This window comes from Anopheles stephensi, chromosome 3, assembly GCF_013141755.1.
Source record: "Anopheles stephensi strain Indian chromosome 3, UCI_ANSTEP_V1.0, whole genome shotgun sequence".
Lineage (NCBI taxonomy): Eukaryota > Metazoa > Arthropoda > Insecta > Diptera > Culicidae > Anopheles > Anopheles stephensi.
This window is the reverse complement of record NC_050203.1, coordinates 77724881-77745177: the sequence shown is the minus strand read 5'-3', so window position 1 is coordinate 77745177 and position 20297 is coordinate 77724881. Positions and strand designations below refer to the sequence as shown.

The 20297-nt window shown below is 41.8% G+C and overlaps 1 protein-coding gene across 4 annotated transcripts in view; it reads right to left on the bottom strand.

Moving 5' to 3' along the window:
- Positions 1-7185: 7185 nt before the first annotated feature.
- Positions 7186-20297, bottom strand: part of LOC118514629 — a 90004-nt gene continuing 76892 nt past the window's right edge. For all 4 annotated transcript variants that reach the window (XM_036061627.1, XM_036061628.1, XM_036061629.1 and 1 more), the window contains exons 4-8: positions 18664-18799; positions 17715-17848; positions 9980-10102; positions 9675-9879; positions 7186-9531 (exon numbers count right to left, since the gene is read on the bottom strand). In XM_036061627.1, coding sequence (XP_035917520.1) covers positions 9341-9531; positions 9675-9879; positions 9980-10102; positions 17715-17848; positions 18664-18799 — 789 coding nt within the window. In that variant the 3' untranslated portion in view covers positions 7186-9340. The remainder of the gene's footprint in view (positions 9532-9674; positions 9880-9979; positions 10103-17714; positions 17849-18663; positions 18800-20297) is intronic.

Sequence of the window (20297 nt, the reverse complement as noted above, 5' to 3'; positions counted from 1 at the left end):
ATTGTTAAGGAATATTAATGCAGCGTGTGTTTGATTTTGTTACCGTTCTCATGTGTTGCTGAAAGAATTGAAGACGATTTTCAAATAAGAATGATTGCCTGAGGGATATTATGCTCTAAAGTGAAGGATTGTGAGTGCGCCTTAATGTAGGCAATACGCATTACATGGGATTAGTCTATGAGGATAGTATTAGCAGCAGAATTTAAAAATAGAATTATTTGAATATCAAAAAGCACTCAGGAACACATCTCTTGTAACTAGAGCTAGAAACACATTGAGTCTTATAAATTATCCTTAGTCTTATAATACCTGTATGTTTGATGCTATTTTAAACATTTTTACTGCTCTATGCCTCCCGTTCCTTAGGTAGCGACGACAAAGACCTCAATTTATCTCCATAAAGTCTTTCGAGAAGTTCACAATTCACCTCCAAGAAAAGTCTCCACTATTTCCACTTCTCCCACAGAAAGCATTATTATTTGCTTGATTTATTTACTTTGCTCGATTTCGTTACCGGTTCTCGGGAAAACCCGCACTCGAGTGTAGTGTAATGTTTGCGGTTTTCTGGCGGTGTCTCTTTTCTCCAAAACGAGCTTAATGTTTCCGGTGCTTCCTGCACTGCTTCAACCGCACTGCGAGCGTTTGAAGAGCTTTCATTCTAAAGGCCAGTACATACTTCAAATTAACAAAAGATCGTCATACCGACGAGCCACTCATTGCGCGAAGTGGAATGGTAAGAACACACCGGAAACACTTAAGGGTGAGCGAGAGAGAGTGAGAGAGAGTGAGAGAAAATGAAAATGCTACTCATGGATCATTAGCAAAAGCGCGACTTTCATCGTTGGCTTTGTTCAGGTTCATCGGTCTTTTCCCGGACTTTCGACGCCGACCTTGGGCCTGGAAGCTCTCCATTCCCTCAGAACACAATTGTACTTCCGGGTACTTGCTTGTCACCCGGGGTAGAAGTTAAACATGGCGACAGACCCAGCAAGGAAAAAAGATAACAAACGGCAAAGATAGCTCGGCTCAAAGCGTGCCACGGCAGATCGGGCAAATGAAACATCAGCCACAGCCAGGCAGCAATCCGCCCGGAAGCTCCGAAGGGGGGAACCGAAGCGGAATAAAGTTATGATTTTTATTAACAATAAATGTCAACGAAAATTGTGCTACCTGTGCTTGGGAGGTGAAGAGAATGTGCCTCGAGTCAAAATTCGACTACGATTCCTTCCTTCTTTCGCTGGAGCGGTTCGCTTTCTTTTGTTTTTTTTTGTGTGTGTGTATGTGCCCTCGTACAGCCATGGTTCTTCTAAGGATTGAGATTCCTGGTGAGCTGGATAATGTTAGGGAAATCGTATCAGTGGGAAGCGTGAGAAGAGGAAAAAAATCGAAAAAAGCTGCTTCCCGAATGTTTCTATCACGCTGGCAACCTCCTGCTGGGGTTACCCGTCAAACCAGGCAGCAGGCAAGGAGTCGATATGTTCACCGATGTTACGATTATGATTTCCATAAGATATCACTCGACAGGATCGAATGATCAAAAAGGTCGACACACACACAGAAAAAAGCAAGGGGGAAAAGGATGGTTGCCCGGCGGGGTGGGCAAACGGGGGTCAAATGACGTTATCAAGCTGTTCGGTCAACCTTTGCCATCGGTGTGTGGGTCGATTGAGGGTCAATCGATTTCGTGGAGGACATGGGACCAGAAACAGAGAGAAAATGTGTTAGAAAACACACACACACACACGTTCAAGGGTGATGATGATGAAGTTGGGGAGCTTTACTCGGGAGAGCTTTCCTTCCCGCGGTAAATGGAGACGCCTGGTCGCTTGTACGAATTGAGATATTTTCTTTCCGATTTCCCGTGCTGGGAAGGATTATGTTATTGCAGGGATCGGTAGCACGATGCGGAAGCGTGTCAAGCATGGAATGGAATTATTTAGCTTATTATTCCTCTCCCGAAAGCCAATTTTGTCCGAGGTGTGATGCAACCGGTACGGATAAGTTATATCGTAAGCTAATTGAACACAGCAATAGAGCTGCTGAACGAGTAGGAGTAGGTAGTGTTAGGAGTGCAATTCGATCTACCCAATAAAGGTTCTGCCTGGTATAAATCAGCTTGCCTTTAGATGAAAGTGATAAGTATTGTTTTACTGCTGTTAAGTGTTGTTCCTTCCATGGAAACGATATGATATGTGTTCCTAGTAGAGTGATTTATTGATTAACTACCTCATGAGGCGATTCGTTAGTTACATAAGACTGAACGAAAAATCCATATATCACTTAACCCAACGAAGGCATAAGCTTGATCGAATTTAAATTATTTACTCGTAAGAAACAAAGGCCCAGAATGGAGGAAAAAGTTGCAAGAAAAACGATTTTCCTCAACATGGAAACAAAAGTTCAACGCAAGACTTTTCTTCAAACGGGTCGATTATTTTCACTTCATGGTTGTAATAATTCTACACTTCAATCCATGGATTGAAATAAATCGTTTGTTAAACTTACACTCCAGACAACAATACGGGAGAGAAAGTTTTCTCAATTGAAAATGGAGACAGAAACAAAGAAGAAAGAAAAAAACGACCTCTCAGTTGCAAAGAAGATACAAAAAAACAGTCAGCAATCGTTCGAATCAAACGAGAAGAAAACGGGCCAGATCCTGCTTAAGTTTGAATGGTGGGGATGTTTTTTTTCTCCCCAATGTTCCATTTTGTTTTGTTTTCTTTAACCTCGACTTGATTTTTTTTGTGCTGTTGCTGCTACTCACAAACGGTTCATCGTCTCATTCTTCCATCCCGCTTTCTGTGACGCCGGTGTCGATTTGTTTAACGGTTTGATGAATTTTGCAAACGATTTTTGTCGTTCCTGGTACTTGCCCCTAGTGTTTGTGTTTTTTTTGTCTCTTTTCCGGAGCTTTTGCCCTTGCTGCCATCACTCGTTTATGCATTTATTCTCGCTCTTTTTTTCCACCTTTTTAACGATCAGCAGGAACGTTTTCGAGCTTTGTTGCTTGATGTTTGTCTGGGTGGCGTGTGTTTTTTCTTTCCTTTCACTCGTTCTGTCGCCCCGGTTTTGCATTGCCTTAAGCTGTCGAAGAACTTCAAAAAGCAGCTTTACGCTTGCTTGTAGATTGTTGCGAAGAAGTAAAAATAAATACTTGAAACAGGAAGTAGAAAAAAGCATCAAAACACCACGAAAGATAGGGAGAGAGAGACAGAGGGAGGGAAAAAGTCAATATACGCCCCGTTTTCCCCCTTAAAACAAATCGGTATTTACCGTATTACTCCATAATCGATTGGATAAATAACGACTTCTTCTGTGCAATTTGATTTTTCATCTCTTGTAATGGCGTTCCCGAAGGGGGGGTTGTTTTTTCCCTTCTTTTTTCTACATTCAACATCATCACACCCTTCATTTTCGCGCGTTTCCGGTGAGTTTGTATCCGAACAGATTTCTGTTCCAGGTTTCCGATTCGTTTTTCAAGGTTCTTAAGGCTGTTGGGTGAGTAAGAGGAAAATAGAAGCAAGATTTTCCTTGCCTACCTTTATAGCGCGACGAAAACGAAAACGGTTCGAAAATCGGCTTCAGACGGCTGCCACGGTTTGCCAAAGGGCGTTTGATTAGATAAGTGATTCAATCAAAGGAAATAAAATAGAAGGTAGATCTGGGACGAGCGAGAAAACGCTTCGGTAGAACACCGTCCCGAAACGCTCATCAGAAATGTTGACTGTTGGATGATTTTTGTTCTTCGGGGGAAAAAAAAACACGGTTAAGCAACAGAACAAAAAAGCAGCCTCCAAATCCAACATCCGGGACACAAGACGGGACTGACAGACAGAATCCAGTTTGAAGCATCCGAATAACGAACAAATCGTTTGGAAAATTTCCATCTTCGATTTTATTTGCCGTCCGCCGATGATGACTTTTAGGCTTTTTGGGTGAAAATCTGTCAGTGGGTAGGCATTCGGGACTAGAAGGCTCTCGTCCCGTTGCTTTGTGCGTCAATCGAAGTAGCTTTTGCTATTGCATATTGTGATGCAAGGCGGAGACAAACGCCCAACAATGTTTCCATGTTTCCATTTTTTGTAAGGCACAATGGTCATCGAACAGTCCAAGAAAAAAAAAATCCACAAAAGAACGTTTACTTCTGATCGATGACCTTCTTTCGTATTTAATTGCGGCGTGAAAAAGTTTTGCAAAAAACCGTACAAACCACCCACCGATCCCGGATCGTTGAAACCATTTGAACCCGACTGTAATTGAGGCTGGCCGAGGGGAGGGGGGGGGGGCTACATCTCATTGAGGGGGTCGATAGGGGCAATTGAAGGGAAGGAGAATCAATGGCGAAGGTTTTTTGTTTGATTGCCAACTTGATAGGTTCGTTGAGTTCGGTGAATCACACGGCATTGGCGATGGAACGGCCAAAGAAAAAGCCACAAAGAAATGGGCGGTTTAAAGGTGAAAATCTTGCTGTGCCGGTGGTGATGACTTATGGTACACACGCAGTCATACATACAGAGCATTGTGTTTTGTGCTCGTTCGTACTGTTGCCATCTTCCTACGTTAGACGGTGGGTGGAAAAGTCAGCTCACCCCCCCCGACAAAAGCTATAAATCAATTGCCGTGATTGCCTTATCTCAGATTGTGAAACGGTGTGGTTCACGATGGCGTGTATGGGAGTTGCCCGTGAGAAGAGATTATTTATGCTTCAATAAAGAAAATAAGGTGTAGACAAATGTGTTTAATTACAGATAAGATTACGGTATGAATAATGGCGCTGGTTGTTCGTATTTAAATAAGCGAATGCTTTAAGCATAAGTTTAAAGCGCAATATAACGTGGAGTTGAATTTAAAAATCATAAATAAGTTCTACCACCTATTGAAAACAGCAGTAATCGAAGAGAGAAAAGGAAGACGTACAATCAAACAGGGCTCTAAATGGCGTTCTGGTCGGTTATACAAACAACGGTTGGGAATTGCGCCGAAAGGTATGCAATATGCTGTATTGCTTCGGTCGTACTGTTGCCTAAATGTCTGTTCCTGGTTTAAAGAATGAATAATCACATGTCATGAGCAAATATTTGTTAAAAAATATGGTAATTGATAATTGATTGATAATTTCTAAGCCTCCCTTTTTGATTTCTTAATCAGTTAATCTCAGTCAATTTCTTATTTTTTCTTTTAATCATGCACATGTGAACAAATAAGGTGAAACTAAATTAATTTTTGGGGACTGAGGCGATAGCGACTCTGGGCTTTAAGGCTTGAGCTACGTGCAAAATATTATTTTTCTCATAATAAAATTGTTGCTAGACCAAGAATTTTTGTTCGTTTATCTGTTAATTTTTGTACTGATTGCAAGAATCTCACAATTACTTAGAGGAATACTAAAAGGTTTGCAGTGTGCAGTAAAGATGATACCTATTCGTGCTTGTCAATCTTTTTCAATGAAGGTTTCTGGAAACCAAAAGATTTTCACAGAGAAATTCATAATAAACGTGAATAATATGAAAATTGTAGAACCATTAAATAAAAAATTGTCTTTTGTATCTTAAAAAGAGCTGCAAAACTCTCAAATTTCGTGCTGTCGATGTAATTTGCCATAAGTAATTGAATCCGACAGAACAGAAAATTCCCTTTATGAAGAATTATGTTAATTTCGATACGGAAAATTGAAACGAGCTGCTCCACCTTGCAATCGATACTCATCATAATGGGCATATAAAATAAAACAAACATCACGAAGTTTCATTCAAATTGACACTGTTGTGCCATCATTACAGCGTGTCACGGGCGTGACGTCCATTAGCGTCCACAAAAACAAAGTAAGCACATTCATCCGCCCCGAAGCGCAACGCGATCGTGACTGGTTGCGCGGGCCTCTACGATAATAAAAAAAGCTTCCCACCACCAATCTACTTGCTCAGGATGAGATCAACCGGGGAGGAAGGCAAAGAAAGCTGAAAACGCACCAACCTGCCCTGAAGGTGCTTCACTGACTCATTAATTTCCATCCTCATAATTAATATCTTGTTTAATAATCCAAGGCTTATAAATAATTAATTTTTATTATTTTCCTTTTGTTGTGGGCCAGTATTTTTTTTGTTCGCTGCCGCTTTTGCATCCCCAATCGCAGCATCCCGGGACATTACAGGATATGCGGTGTGTTTGTGGAATTGCGTGCGAAAAGCCACCGGGAAGGGGGGACAAAAACACCAACAGTGGGCTGATGTTTGTGGGTTGCTGGTTCCTTCCGGTTCGGTGACTTTTTGTTTTTGACTGTTTTTCACACGTGCAACCTAGGGCCGATTGTTATAGATGAGAACGGATTTTCTCGGGCCCCTCCATGTGTCACAAGGCGCCCTCGGGGGAAAGTCTCATTACACTGTTTCAATTAAATAGTAATTTTCTTTCAATTCAAAAGTACACAGAGGGAGGGAACAGGAGGGAAAATCCTAAAATGGCTGTAAAGCCGAGCATTAATCCGCGGTGAGTGTATTTATGTCACGTTTTAAGGCACCCATTCAACCAGTGGGTACCAGCTGTACGTGCTCTTTTGCTGGATAGTTTTTCCGTGCACCGCGCGAGGACACACGAACAAACAAAAAGCTCGCGTTGGTGCGTGGTATTTTTCCTTACGGCATTCGTCGCGACATCTATTTTTTTTGTTGCCCAACCCCAACCAAACGCAGAAGGACGCATTTTCCACGGACCAATATCTCATAATTATGTGCCGGTGTAAGAGGTTTTTATGAAGTTTTTTTCGCCTTTCCACTTCCTTCATCTGGGATAAGAATATCCGGCTGTGGCGAGAGTTTTTCTCCCCCGCCCAGATATTAACCGGAATCAAGCATTTCTTTCCATCCTTTCCATCGGTTGGTTCGCGAGCGCAGTGCAGAATAGGTTCAGGGTTTTTACTTACCTCGCTGACTTCATTATTATTATCGGCGATGGTAAACTTCGGAAGTGCGGAAGTGTTATTTGTGCCACTCGATGAAACCAATCAAATTTATTATGCACCGTGCCAGCCAACACTGTGCCGGCTAACAAACAGACGGAAGAAAAATGGCTCGCTTTATTTGCCTTTCTGACGCTACGCTTCCTGTGAGAGTTTGTTTTCGTTTCTTTCACCAAAATTAGATGCAGGTAAAACGTAAAAAGAATTGATTGAAAAGCTTGATTATGTTCCGTTTCTTCAAGATTTTATTCTTCACCAGCTGCTGTCTCGCGTGCCACTTCAGCCCGGGCTCCCCCCGCAGGGGTACACAATTCAATTAGTCAGCAGTTCTGGACAAGGTGACGCGCATTTTGTTTTCTCTCTCTCTCTCGATCCCCTCTTTAGTTTACTAATACTCTGCTCACATTTACATCTCAGCTCGTTTGAAATAAATGTTTTTTTTTCTGACCATTTTGACGCATCCTTATAGACAGTGTAAGGATAAAGTATTATTTTTTCCCTCTGATTTTCATTTTTCTTCTCCCTCGAAACTTACTAAAGCTGAATAATGTGAATCAACTTCTGTTCTTTGTTCTACAATAGTTTTTTGTTTGTTTGTTTGAAACTCTTCTCTTTTCCTCTTTTCCTTCACCACACTTATCGCTTATCACACTTAAAATGGGGCTTTTTTGTTTTGCTATAACTGTCGCACCAGCAGTGACAATTGTTAGCCGTCAAATCCCTTTGTTGCCACGCTCGTCTGGTGCATGTTTATCGTACAATCATCGGCGGAAAATATCTTACAGTTTAGATATTCATGCATGGCTTTAGACTTGTATCTAAATGACATTTGTCTAAAGTGTGCACTCTCGATCATTCGGGACGCACTCTCTAGAATATACGCACGTGCAGAAACAATGTCTCCGGATTTCCGCTCTTACATTACCTTTACTTTCGACTAGATTATTTACACAATGAAAATCGTCTAACAACTTGATGACAAAATGGGGAGAAAAAACATAAGATAGAGATTTGAAAATAGCAGAAAATAAAATACAATTCGTTTGACGTTAGCAACGCTTGACCGGCTTTGCACTCGCCCACGGGGTAGGTTTGTTTCGTTGTGACGGAGGATATTCTTGGAAGGATTCTCATTAGTAAAAGTCGGTGCATAAATGTGAAAAGGGCATTGCGTTGTGCGTGTGTGTGGTTTGAGATTGTTTTTCTTTTAGGTTTCAAAAATAATTTTTGTTACAGGTTTTACAGGAGGCAGAGAAACAGTTGCACAAAACTTGCAACGAGCGAATGACGCTTGGAAGGAAAAGTTTTTACACAATAAATATTTTTTATGTAAAATAAAAATGATAAAAATGATTAAGAAAGACAGTTTAAAGGATTCTTATAATTGCAGGAGACGAACAAAGAGAAAATTCTCTCACAGGGACGCTCAGCAATCGGACTAAGAGAATGCGCCTAAAGTTATGCAATTAGGAGAACGAAGCGTTGGAAGATTCTGTTTTTGAATGAAAACTAGTGAAGAACAGTATTAATCATTCTGACAGTAAAAATAAACGAAAACAAGAGCTTTTATTCAAGCTGACGGACATTTCACACAAACACAGACACATATAACCATCCGCTCCCACCTATATTTGCTTCATATTATGGCCTAGTTTTGTGAGCACTACTGAGCTTAGAGCGCGATCTCGGCGATCGCGAAGATTGTTCACAAGGTTTCACCTTCTATTTATAGTAACTCTAATAGAAATCCTTACCCTTCTCTCCTGTTTTTTGTTTTCCGTTGCTGCGACACCCATCCACCTATATTATCATCCAGCTTACCGAACAGACTGTCGCATTTTGCATCCCATTGTGCAAATGCAATAACACTAGCTAGACTCTGCTGTTTCGATCAATAGCCAACGATCATCTTACACCTTAACATTACTAATACACATTACACACCCACGTTACCACTTACCTTCCCGGGTTCGCTTTCTTATCTGCTACCGACCCATGGTCGCGTCTGTACGCTACTCGCACTATTCGTTGAGGCTCATTGCGTTTGCGTTTAGCAAAAGTCTTTTTTTATCAATATATCATTTACTTTTCCGTGGGGGGTTTGTTTTACAATGCTGGAGAGTGTGGGTTTCTTTTTTTTCATTTCTTTGGGATTCGGTTTCACTTTGAATCACCCCACCCGAAGTTACATTCTACGATATACCTGTATGCCACTCACACAGACAACGATGACTCCCAGGCAGGTTGCGACGACACGACGACGTTGAATTAAAGGGAATGAATTAAGCTACATCGAGACGGCCACTTTGAAGCACTCTGATCTTGGTTTGATCACTTTGACGCTCACATTGCAGGTCGTGATTTGAGCTCGTCTACCCGAAATCATGCTCTCTGGGATAACGCCCGGTGGAAAAGCGAACAGAGCAGCGGGTGAATCAGCGGCACAAGCAGCACGATGAGCGGGCTGTACGTCCAGCTGTAGTGATTGATGGTTAGCTGCCGGGCATGTTCGAAGCTGACGAGTGTTACGGGTGGACGGGCAGCGGGAGCACTCCCCGAAGCGGCCATATCACCTTAAGGGATGGAATTTGAATTCAAAGATGGACATCAGTTAGAGTGATATTGCTTTCAATCACTTCATTGTCGAATGATTGATGTTTAGAATCTTTGAGCGTTGAAAAGAAAGAAATAATTACAACGAAACTAAGTCACTCACCCTGAAGATGTGTCATGTAGTCCTTCCGGTCGAGCTCGTTCTCAGCGTACGGTGGGAAATGATCGTACGGTACCGCATTTCCATTCACACCATTGCCATTGCTGTTTGCGGAGGACGCGGCCGAAATAACCCTCGGTCGATCTTCGTCAATCGAGCGCTCCGTCGACTGTATGTAGATGTCATGAATTCTTGCTGAACAACGGATCTATAAAGGAACAAAACAAAAAACCCCATTGCACACCAAAATACAACAATCAAAAATGATTAAAATAAAGCAGCAATTTACGGCTTCTGCTTCTGCATACCTTTAGCTTCCCGTTCACGAAATGGTGGCTGCCCACCACGAAGTGTATGCCGGCAAGCGATGTCTCGAAATCGTTCTTTCGCTCCCGGAACGGTTTGTGTGTGCGGATGTACGATGGATTAGCCTGTAAGCGGATTAAAGGATTGAGGCGTTAGATTATCCGTCGGTGGTAAACCACGAATGTGTAACCTGTTTGTACTAAACGGTCGGATCATACACCAACAACCGGTAAAGGACACAATTATGGGCCTATATCATTGTTTTTTTTTTGAGTTGATAAAAACCTGTCATTGAAACCCCTTTTTAGAGTGCGTAAGGGACCTGTTTCTAATAGACTCAAGCAAAGTTTTTAATGAAAATGATGTGAGTCTTAGACTTTTTTGTTCTTTTTTGAAGCTTTCAATTCTTAGTCTTCTGAGGCAATCAGTTTTAAAGAACTTAATTACTATCAGAGTCGAGTTAATGGATGCTCACAGTTTTTCACAAAAAAAATCACCTTTTCATGGTCTAAGATACAACAGTCAAAAGGTTTCTGCAGTCTTCAAAGGTGCCTCCTCAAAGAAGCTTTTTTAACAGAGCATCATTGAAGGGACCTTTTTAAAGAAATGTCCTCAAAAGAGCATCAGCAAAGTTGCGTATTCCCGGACAAATAGACTTGATCTATAATAATTCGCAAAGCTCTTAAGACTCCTTTAAGCGTACAATTTTGACCCAAATATAAGCTGAAGACCATGAAGGACTTTCAAGTTGCTTTCGCATTAACAATCAGCAGTTAATCGTATCGCTGTGATCGTTGTGAGGTAAACACTTATTTACTTTAATATAAAACTGTTTAAAACCTTATTTTCTACTAAGATTCCTAAATATTTCGTGAATTTAATCATGTAAAACAAAAAAATCGTTATAGAATCATTTTTTTTGTAATGCGTATTGCATACTACGAGGCGCATTTGCTGGACGCTTAAATGTATGTACAGCAAAGTGTTTTTAAAGAAGCAAACAAAAAAAGATCGATATTTTATAATCGATCATTAGAAGAATTACATCCTGTCCTACACTTTCACAACCGGCTTAAGCCGCTTACCCCATAAAAGCCATACATAAATGCTTTGCGCGACAGTTAGCAACACCTTCTAGCGTATCCGTGCTACAAGCCGCCAGAACTCTACTTGTCTTTCCCTGTCTCTCTCTCTCTCTCTCTCTCTCTCTCTCTCTCTCTCTCTCTCTTTACATGCCACCAACGATTTCAACCAACCAATGACTGCTCCAAAAGGATTAGAACCACCCACCAACGGTTTGGTCCAGCAAGCTTACGCCCGACCCGTGTAACGTGTTTCCGGTTTCATGGTGCATTAGGAAAATTAAGGATTAGGGTGAACATGATTTGTTGCACTGTTGCCCTCGGTTGGCGGCGAACGCTCAAAGCCAGCCAGCACTTTCCGGCTCCCTAGCTGTGTGTGTGTGTGTGTGTGTGTGTAGAGAACGGCGCAAAGAAAAAAAAATGGGATAACAACCATCGCGGATGTAAGGCGGCATGCTTTCTGGTGGTGTTTGGGAAAAGTTTTTCCCGGCTTCCCCTGCCCAACCCGTACCGTGTCGGATGCTCATGTTTGTTTCCGGTAGGGTATGTTTTTTTTCTTTAACATTCGTACTCTTCTTCGGCTGTGATTACGAAAAGCATAACCGCATTTGTCTAATTGCTCGCACTCACGGTTGCGGATAAAGCGAGGTGGTGTGAGCGCGTCCAGTACGATGTGAGTGGAATAATCTTATTAGAAGCAACAAATTAAAATAGATCGCGCTGACAAAGGCAGCAGTAGACGGGAGGGCAGTTCCGGGCAGGCAGGCTTCGTAACGTGCAGTGTAGGTTTTATTTGGATGGATGCGTTGTGTTGCTTTGCAGCGGACGGCAATAAAATGCAGCTTACATTTTAATGCTGATTCACTGGCATCAGAGCAATTAGGGACCGGGATGGAAGCTAGTTAGCTGGATGGTTTGGTGTGAAAGCTTTTTTTTAAGAGGTACTATGAAGAGCCATAATAATACCATAATAAGGCGAATAGAGAAGCAAAATTAGTACAAGGAAAATAAGTTTTTCGTTAAAAACTGATGGATGAAATTTAAAAGAAATTTTCTAGCAAAAAATATATCATCAAAAAAAGAAAATTCATTTGAATAAATAGCGTTTTAAGGACCAATTTGAAATAATTACTAAGCACCAGACAAGATGATTGCCGATGAACAAATGAACGTTTTGTTACATCAACAAAGGTTAAATCTATTTCACAATGAGTTAAAATTACACTCCAGGAAACAAAACATTATATGATCTACAGGAAAATAGCTCCCAGCTAATCGGTCACCTACGAAGAATTCATTCGAACAAGGATAGTAAGCAAACTTTTGGCACATGCCGTTTGCCCATCCAATCCCCAACACATCTGCTCCACATTTTTTCAACAAAAAGCCCACCAGAAGCAAGACACACGTACACCTAGCTCGACCATTAGCCCCGAAGTGATATCCAAAAAACGTATTTGATCCTATTAACAAATTGTTGAAAAGTGAACCGGATCCTTCCGTTACCAGAGGTCCCGGGCACAGTTCCCGCTGGGGCAAAGGCAAAGGCGTTTGGTAAAAGTTCAGATCTGCCCACGGGGTTTCAACTCTCACAAGGGATATCCCACCACGAGTAGCCTGTAATCCGAGATCCCTTTGATGGGCAAGAGGAAGAGAAACAAAAAAAAACACCTTGGAAACGGTCAGATGATTGTGAGCTATTGTGTGTATCTCCGTATGTTTGTTTGCATGATGAGTGGGCAACATTTTGAAAGCTGACCAGAAGAGGTTTCTCGGACACGCACTCCTTGGCAAAGGAGTTGTTTTGTTTGGTGTTCGCGCACGACTTGCTCTTTTTCGGAGCTAGAAACAACACCTGACCTGACCAGGTGCCGATCCCTTTACCGACCGGACGTGTATGTTTCCTCCCCGAAGCACAGATGGAAAAACTTGCACGAAAGTTTAACCAGGTCCGGAGATTGTCTTTGTAAACTGTCACCCAATGGCATTTTTTTCTTCTCTCTCTCTCTCTCTTACTCTTGGGTTTGGGTTCCTCTTGAGCGCTCTACAGTTAGGCATTATGATGCGCATGCAAATACGTTTTGTTGAAAAGGTCTGCCGAAACACCGGGAAGGAAGTCATGCGTAACCAAGATGGTCCCCTTTTTTTTGACCCAAAGGTGTTGTGTGTCAGAGTTGCCGGTTGTTTTGCGTTTGTTGGGCAGAAGTTGAGGACCCGGTGGGGAAGGGTTTTTTTTTCTGGAGTATGATGGAGCAGCATTTAGTTAAGAAAATATTTCTCCAACTTCGAGAGAAGGACGCCCGTTTGTTTATGCGGCCCAATGCTCATCAGGGAGCGCCTCAGGGTGATGTAAGATTTTGCTTGAGAATGGAAAATTCTTATTGGGGTTAGAAAACAATTTAACTTTTGCTCTAACCAATGTGAGTGTCGTTCGAGGAATTTTTCGATACCCTGCCTTAACTTAAAAATAGCTCCTAGTCTTTTGCCTTTTGGGAGCAAAATTTGATAATGGATAAATATGAATCTACGCTCATCTGTGTCCACTTATCCCTACGCCGACAAGTATTACTTGACCATAACTCAATCAAATACCAACCGGAACCTTTGTGCCCAGGTGAAAGTTTTTTGGGCTGGGCAGGCTCAAAAATTATGACATCTTTATCCAAATCTTTTAACCACAGGCTCTGCCCAGCCTGGTCAAGCTGGCCATTCCCCATAGCACCACAAATTCCACCCGCTTTTCACCGGCCAAACTAATAAAACTTACGATTACAACCACAGGCAACCTTTCCTTGGCCAACAGTTTCCGGTGGCCAAAAATCAAAGAAAAGTTAGAATTCCATTCTATTCCGGAGGCGAATTTGGAAGCAGCGAAACATTTTCCCACCGGATTAGACAAAACTTGCCCAGACCTGGCGCATAAGGCTGTGCGGTTTGGGCCACAGCCGATCATACGCCCTGAGCCTTCTGATGTTGTTGAGTCTTTTTTTAGATTTTACTCCACAAAACCTTACTACCTGTGTGTCCTTCCCTTGGGTGTCCCTGCAAGGGGAAGAAATCCAAAACTTTTGCACAAATACACACAAATACACACACGCACATTTTTGTGTGTTTGACAAAAATGCTGGTTATTGGGAAAATATGCTATCACTCTTTGAACGGGTCAGCCCGGTGGCTGGGCTGGGCATTCTGATGCCCACTTCAGTGGTTGATCCTTGAAAGTCTGCAGGCTTTTTTTTTTGGGGGGGGGGGGCGGAAATTCCCTTAAGGAGATTCTCTGAGCTTTTCCCAGGAAAAAAAGTTGAACATTTTAAATGGGGACTGTTGTTATTTTGTTGGAACTTGTCCAGTGCGTATCTTTCTAATAGTTTCATCTCTGAATTTGAATAAGGCTTCTAGCTCCCTCGTTTTTTTTCTTCTTGGACGTGTTTGACCCCATGATGTTTTGCTTGAGAAGTTTGCTCAAATCAGTTTTCCACCGTTTGAATGCAAAACGGATCCAAAAATCCATCGAAGCTTTGACAAGTTTTGATAAGCGGAGGGCTTTTGTTTCGAAACAACTCCCTCGGAAGAAGAAGCAAAAAAAAGAAACTCCCATAATAGCAAAACCCCAACAATCATCAGCGAGCTGTGCGAGTGAATATGAAAGTTGTATCTTAAAACAACGGACCTTTGCACGGGGAGAAAGTTCAAGAAACGAATTCATCGAAACGATGGATTTTCCATGCCACGGGAGTTGGGCAAAGTTTGAGGCTGTGTATAATTTTCACTCTCGCCTCACTGGTTTGCCGTGAATAGATTATGCATCAAACATCACAAGGGCCACCGCACACACACACACAGGTCTCATATTCTGGGGCAGCAAACAAAGCCTGCCGCTGCTTTCCGAAGTTGAGTTAGGCCAAAGGGCGGGTTGGTATGGAAGCTTAGAGGCAAAAAAAAACAGCTCTTCCACGTCGATAGCCGAAGGAGTTTCCGTCCGAAAAATCTGATCGGTGAAGCCACTGAAGGGTGAAATAAGATTTGGTTCGATTGGTTGGATTGTTTCAATGGTGCACGGGATCGGAGTGAGTAGTTTTTTTGTTTTGCTTTCCCCTTACTTTCACCCTTGAAACGCAAATGAGTGCAGGACGAGCAAAAAAACCTCTCTTTCTCATCGTTTGTGCACATTTTGATAGAGGTAGGATTTTGCGGGAAGGAAATAGTGCGCAAGCACGGTAAGCAGACCGATACCGAGTCGCTGGAAATGGAAATTGAGTCTCCGAGACTGTGCGTAGTTCACTGTGTCCGAGCGAGTTGGTTGAATGTGGTTGGGGGGGGGGGTGGAGGGAGGGGGGTGGAGGGAGGGGGGGGAGGGGGTGGGAATGATAACAAACTTTCCTCTGCCCGGTGAACATTAACTTCAGCACGCTGTCAGAAAAGTTTAGCAAACAGTGGTAGTTGTTTTTTTGTGTGGCGAAAGAAAAGAAAATGAAGCTTTTTTAAAGATGACAGTGAGTTTGATTTCTGGGGGAAACAAACACGATAAAAAAACGGGGAAGAAAGTTTTATGTTTTTTTTTGGTTTTCCCGTTGTCATCTTGTTTTGTTTGTTGATGACAAGGTTTTTGTGTTCAAACATAAGTCCAAACTGTAAAGTAAGGGTGATGATGTGGAACAAAACTTGACGATCAATTGGTGTGTTTAAGTTGATGGCATATTCCGATGAATGATGTTGAATAGAATTCAAACAGAATGAAGAAACCATTGCAATTCGGGTGTGAATTTCATATCAGCTTTAGCTATGGTGATTGATAAGTCTAGAAAAAGAACCTAGAGAAACCCTATCCTATTACTCCTATATGGCGCTTTTCAAAGTATCAAAGTAAGACCGGTGTAGGAGGCGACAACGGCGCTAGTCTTCACATGGCATTACCGAGGTTCAAATCCCATCCAGGGCTGACTACTTTACTTACGTGTAAAATTAAGTCACAGAAAGCCAGAAATGGCAGACTGCGACCTCTCGAGGTTGTAGCGCCAAGGAGGAAGAAGATGAGTCAATAGAATTTCAAAGGAATTGTAATGGAATCTCAGTGGAATCCAAATCAAATTCCAATCGAATTCCAATAGAATCTCAATGGAATCCCTATGGCATCTCAATGGAATTACGATGGAATCCAAATCGAATCAAAATTGGATTGAACCGGATTCCGATCCAATTTGAATCCTTATTGAATCAGATGAAGATACTTATTGATTCCGAATCGTATTTGAATCGTTCATATAGGATCCGATTGGATTCGAATCTCCCTATGGATTGGATCTTGTAATCGTTCAAGTCCCGAATCCCACTTCACTACGCCAGACTGTATGCAAGATCCTGGGGTGTGATGGCAGTACATGTAATGTTCAAATATCGGAGATTCAACTATAGATATTAAGAGGTTCTGTGAACATAATTGAAATTTTGAAAGCTAACAGATAAAACATATCAGTATTTAAGAGAAGAAGAAACCTATCAATATATTTGTGTTCTGAGACAGCTCTTCCAAGATAATAAAAGAGCTTGATCTAGAACTTCGAAGAAATCTGGGATGTCGTCTAGGTGGAAAGATCCTTGCGCAGGAGATGTTACAGATTCAACAGAAAGGTAGATAGACTGTTGGACAATTAAAACTCAGGAGTTCCGTGGAATGATTTCGTCAAAAGGACGGTTTAATATTGTATAAAAAATATTGCAGGTGTAGTCTAGTTCTGCCTATGTCTGTAGTCTATAAAAGGATAAACAGAACGGACACTAACATCTTCCAAGTAAACCTTTAAAGGACTAAGCGACATATTTGGATTTTAGTTTCTTCATTTAACGTGTCGAATGTTTCACCTTTACCCGAAAAATGCCAACAGACGCGACTAGTGCTCGCATTTGGCCCCATTTCCACAAACGTTCCACTTTATGCCAGGACTTTCTGCAGCCAAACACGTCCATGTTCGATGCTGCTCGAACCCGGCAAGTATGGTGTTCACACCGGCAGCAGCGCAAGAACCCTTATCATGTAACAAACTGTCCTCCGGGGACCAATCAATCATCAGGCAGCTTTCCGGTCCGTACATGTGTGTGTGTGTGTGTGCAAGCACCGGAATCTAATAGGAGCACTGTAGCAGCTTCTTCGTGGTTAAATATTCATATGGTTGTTATTATTACACACACTCTGACGCCTTGCGGTACGATGTGCCTAATACTCCTAGATCAGTTCTTTAAGGAATGCCGAGATTCTTGGTGTGTAAGGACGGTTTTCTTTTTCGTGTCAATGCCTTATGTTGAAGACCAGGGAGAACAGATAAGGACACGTTCCTTCGGTGCCATTATTTACACTCAGGTCATTCAAGTCACTCGAAGCAATATGGCTAGCACCATAGCGACACTGGGACCGCATTAATGGCCGGTAGGGCGAAAGAGGTTTAATTCATTCCATATGCACATGATTACGCTGACGCCCGCGTAACGAAATAAGTGATCTATTATGTTTGGCCTGTCGGATGGGCGTGTGATTTCATAAGCTGTTGAGTTTAAAAGCCCGATCCCGTTTCGGGCCGCAACTAATGAGCCGCAATGTTTCCTCATCAATAATTGAAATTTATTCTCCCGCACCCGGTTCGGGTTGATATCGTTTACGTACCTGCGCCTCGTTGATGTACCAGGTAAGGTTGGCCGGGGGTCGCGAATTGTGCGAGGTGCAGTTTCCACGGACGATGTCACCGACCCGGTACCGCGATCGCATACCATGTATCGAGGGCATATGCTTCGGAACCTCTGTGTGGGAATGAGGTGGAGGGCGCGAGAGAGAAAGGTTCATTAATGAAGAGGTAAAAGGGTAGGTCACATTCACATCTCGCTTGAAGCATGGGTTACATCACGAACTCAATTTGGGAGAATAAATGAATCGGAAGAACGGAAATAAAAAAAAGCGGGGAAACCCATTTTGCGGTGATGCAATTGTTGCAATACTGGTCAGGTAAAATGTTCATTAATTAGCAATCTAGACAAAGTTAATGATGGATTCCGGATGCCTGGTTCGCGAGTGCGGGCAAGTGTGGATATTTTATCAAAAAGACGGCTGGATCATAATTCACCGATTTTCTGTTTGCACATTTGCGTTTTCCACTCCCAGGTTACTGGTCTGAGAGTGTGTGGGTGTGGTACAAATATTGTTTTTTAATTTATGATAAACCGCTTTATTGGTGAACGAGGTTGAACGGGACCAACCAACCGGTTGGGGTTCGGCGTGCAGGACATAATTAATTCCGCGGTGCATGAATGAATGCAACCCGGCAATGTAATCGGTGGGAAAAGAGGGGGCAAAAATAAATAACAAGTGACAAGCATCAAAAGGGTAAAGGATCGATCGGACAATTGAAGTTTAAAAACGCGGGGAATTAATTATGACCGGCACCGGGTTTTCAGCGCACATTAAAGAGTTCAATCGAAAGAGGAAGGCGGGGGTTAATTTTTGAGTAATAATTTTACAGTTTTCGAATGTGGTCTGAATGTTACATTTGTGCTTTTAATCGGACGTAAATTAATGCATTTAGGTTATTAAAGCATCGGGGCGGGGACGCTAAACTTACCGCACACTTCCAGATCGCCGGTCACGATCATTGTGTGAAAGGATGGTGCATCGGCTGACACTTCGCAGCTATACTTGCCGGACGAGGCCAGTGACAGTCCGAGCAGCGTCAGTTGACTTTCGTTGGAAGCGGAACGCTGTGGATGGATAAAATGGCACATTAAAAACGGCATTCTTCATTAATTATAACAGACAATAAAAACAAATTAAATTGTATGAATCATTATTTTCAATCGTTAGATGAAGCCTACTCATTTGAAATATAATTATAAACTTTCCTTATATTGAACGGCTTATTGTTAAATTTAAAGAGGCCTTCGATTAATTTGAAACAATTCCAGTGCGGTGCCTAAAGTTATGCAATCTGTTTGAGGTTTTTAGTATTGTTTAAGTATTTGATCACGCCTGAAGCTATGCAATCCTCTTTAAATGCTTTATTTACGACAATTTTAATTCTAATAATACGGCCTAGCATTATTGCTCTTGTTTGATGATTTAATTTGCATTGAATCCTTAAATTTTTTTATGATAGTTGCGGTGGAAATTTGCTTATTTCTGCACAAGAAATTGTAAGATAAATACGTATCCAAAAAGTATGCAAGTATAATATCACGATGAGTCTGTATTCTTAATGCTTCGTTAAGCGAATTCCTAGATTATGTTGGCCATCTCACTAGACTTATCAATTACAAATTGTTGTACAGTTGGTCCTCATTATCATTGACCAGTTTTATTATGCTGTCCATCAATTATTCATTGTTCATTAATATTTCTTCAGCAACGATAATAACCGTACAAATGAAATGGTTTGAATTTGTTGTCTTACTCTTTTCTAGTGCTTATGCATTTTCCATGAAGTATTGGAGATATGAGGCTTTAAGAAAGCTCTCATCGTAATAAAATCGATGAGAAAAATTCCTGATAAGGAAACACTTAGTTGTATTTTCCATTCAAAGCAATCACCAAAAAACGCCTAAAAGTATGCAGTGAGTTTATCAAAACTACTGTTTAACTTTTTGTTCGTTGCACTTTTTTTGCAGCGCATTTGTAAGTCTTTTCAAATACTTTAACACTACAGAAAAAGTAAATTCTTAAACGTTCTTATCGGATCGCTTCATACTGAAAGGCTTTTTTAATAGTAAAATAGCATAAACTTGTGCTTAAATGATGCTTTCCACAAAAAGACTTCTTCGGAACAACTCCCCGGATAAAGCAAAACAGTATGCATTGCAAAGTTGCGCAACTTTCACCAAATGGTGCAATTTATCGTACCGGGACGTAACCACACATTACAGCGCGTGGGATAATTCTTGCTGGAGAAGCACACATTTTTGGCTCAAAAACTATCCCTTCTCCTCCTTCGGAAAAAACCGCCACAGGAGAAAAAAACGTGGGAGAGAGGAAGTTTTCTGGGGTTTGATCTTCAGCTTTCAAAAGCAGCCAAAGCCACATCCACACACACACACGCTCACACAGTTTTGTCAGTTTTATAATTTGTTCCGGAGTAAGAGAAGCCGGGGAAACAAAAAGCCCCCAAAAGTGGGCAGACACTGGCACGAGAAAGAAATATGTGGTCTAGCCTCATAATAGTGGGTAGGAGAAAAAAAAGGCTAAGCTCTTTATGGTACCAGCAGC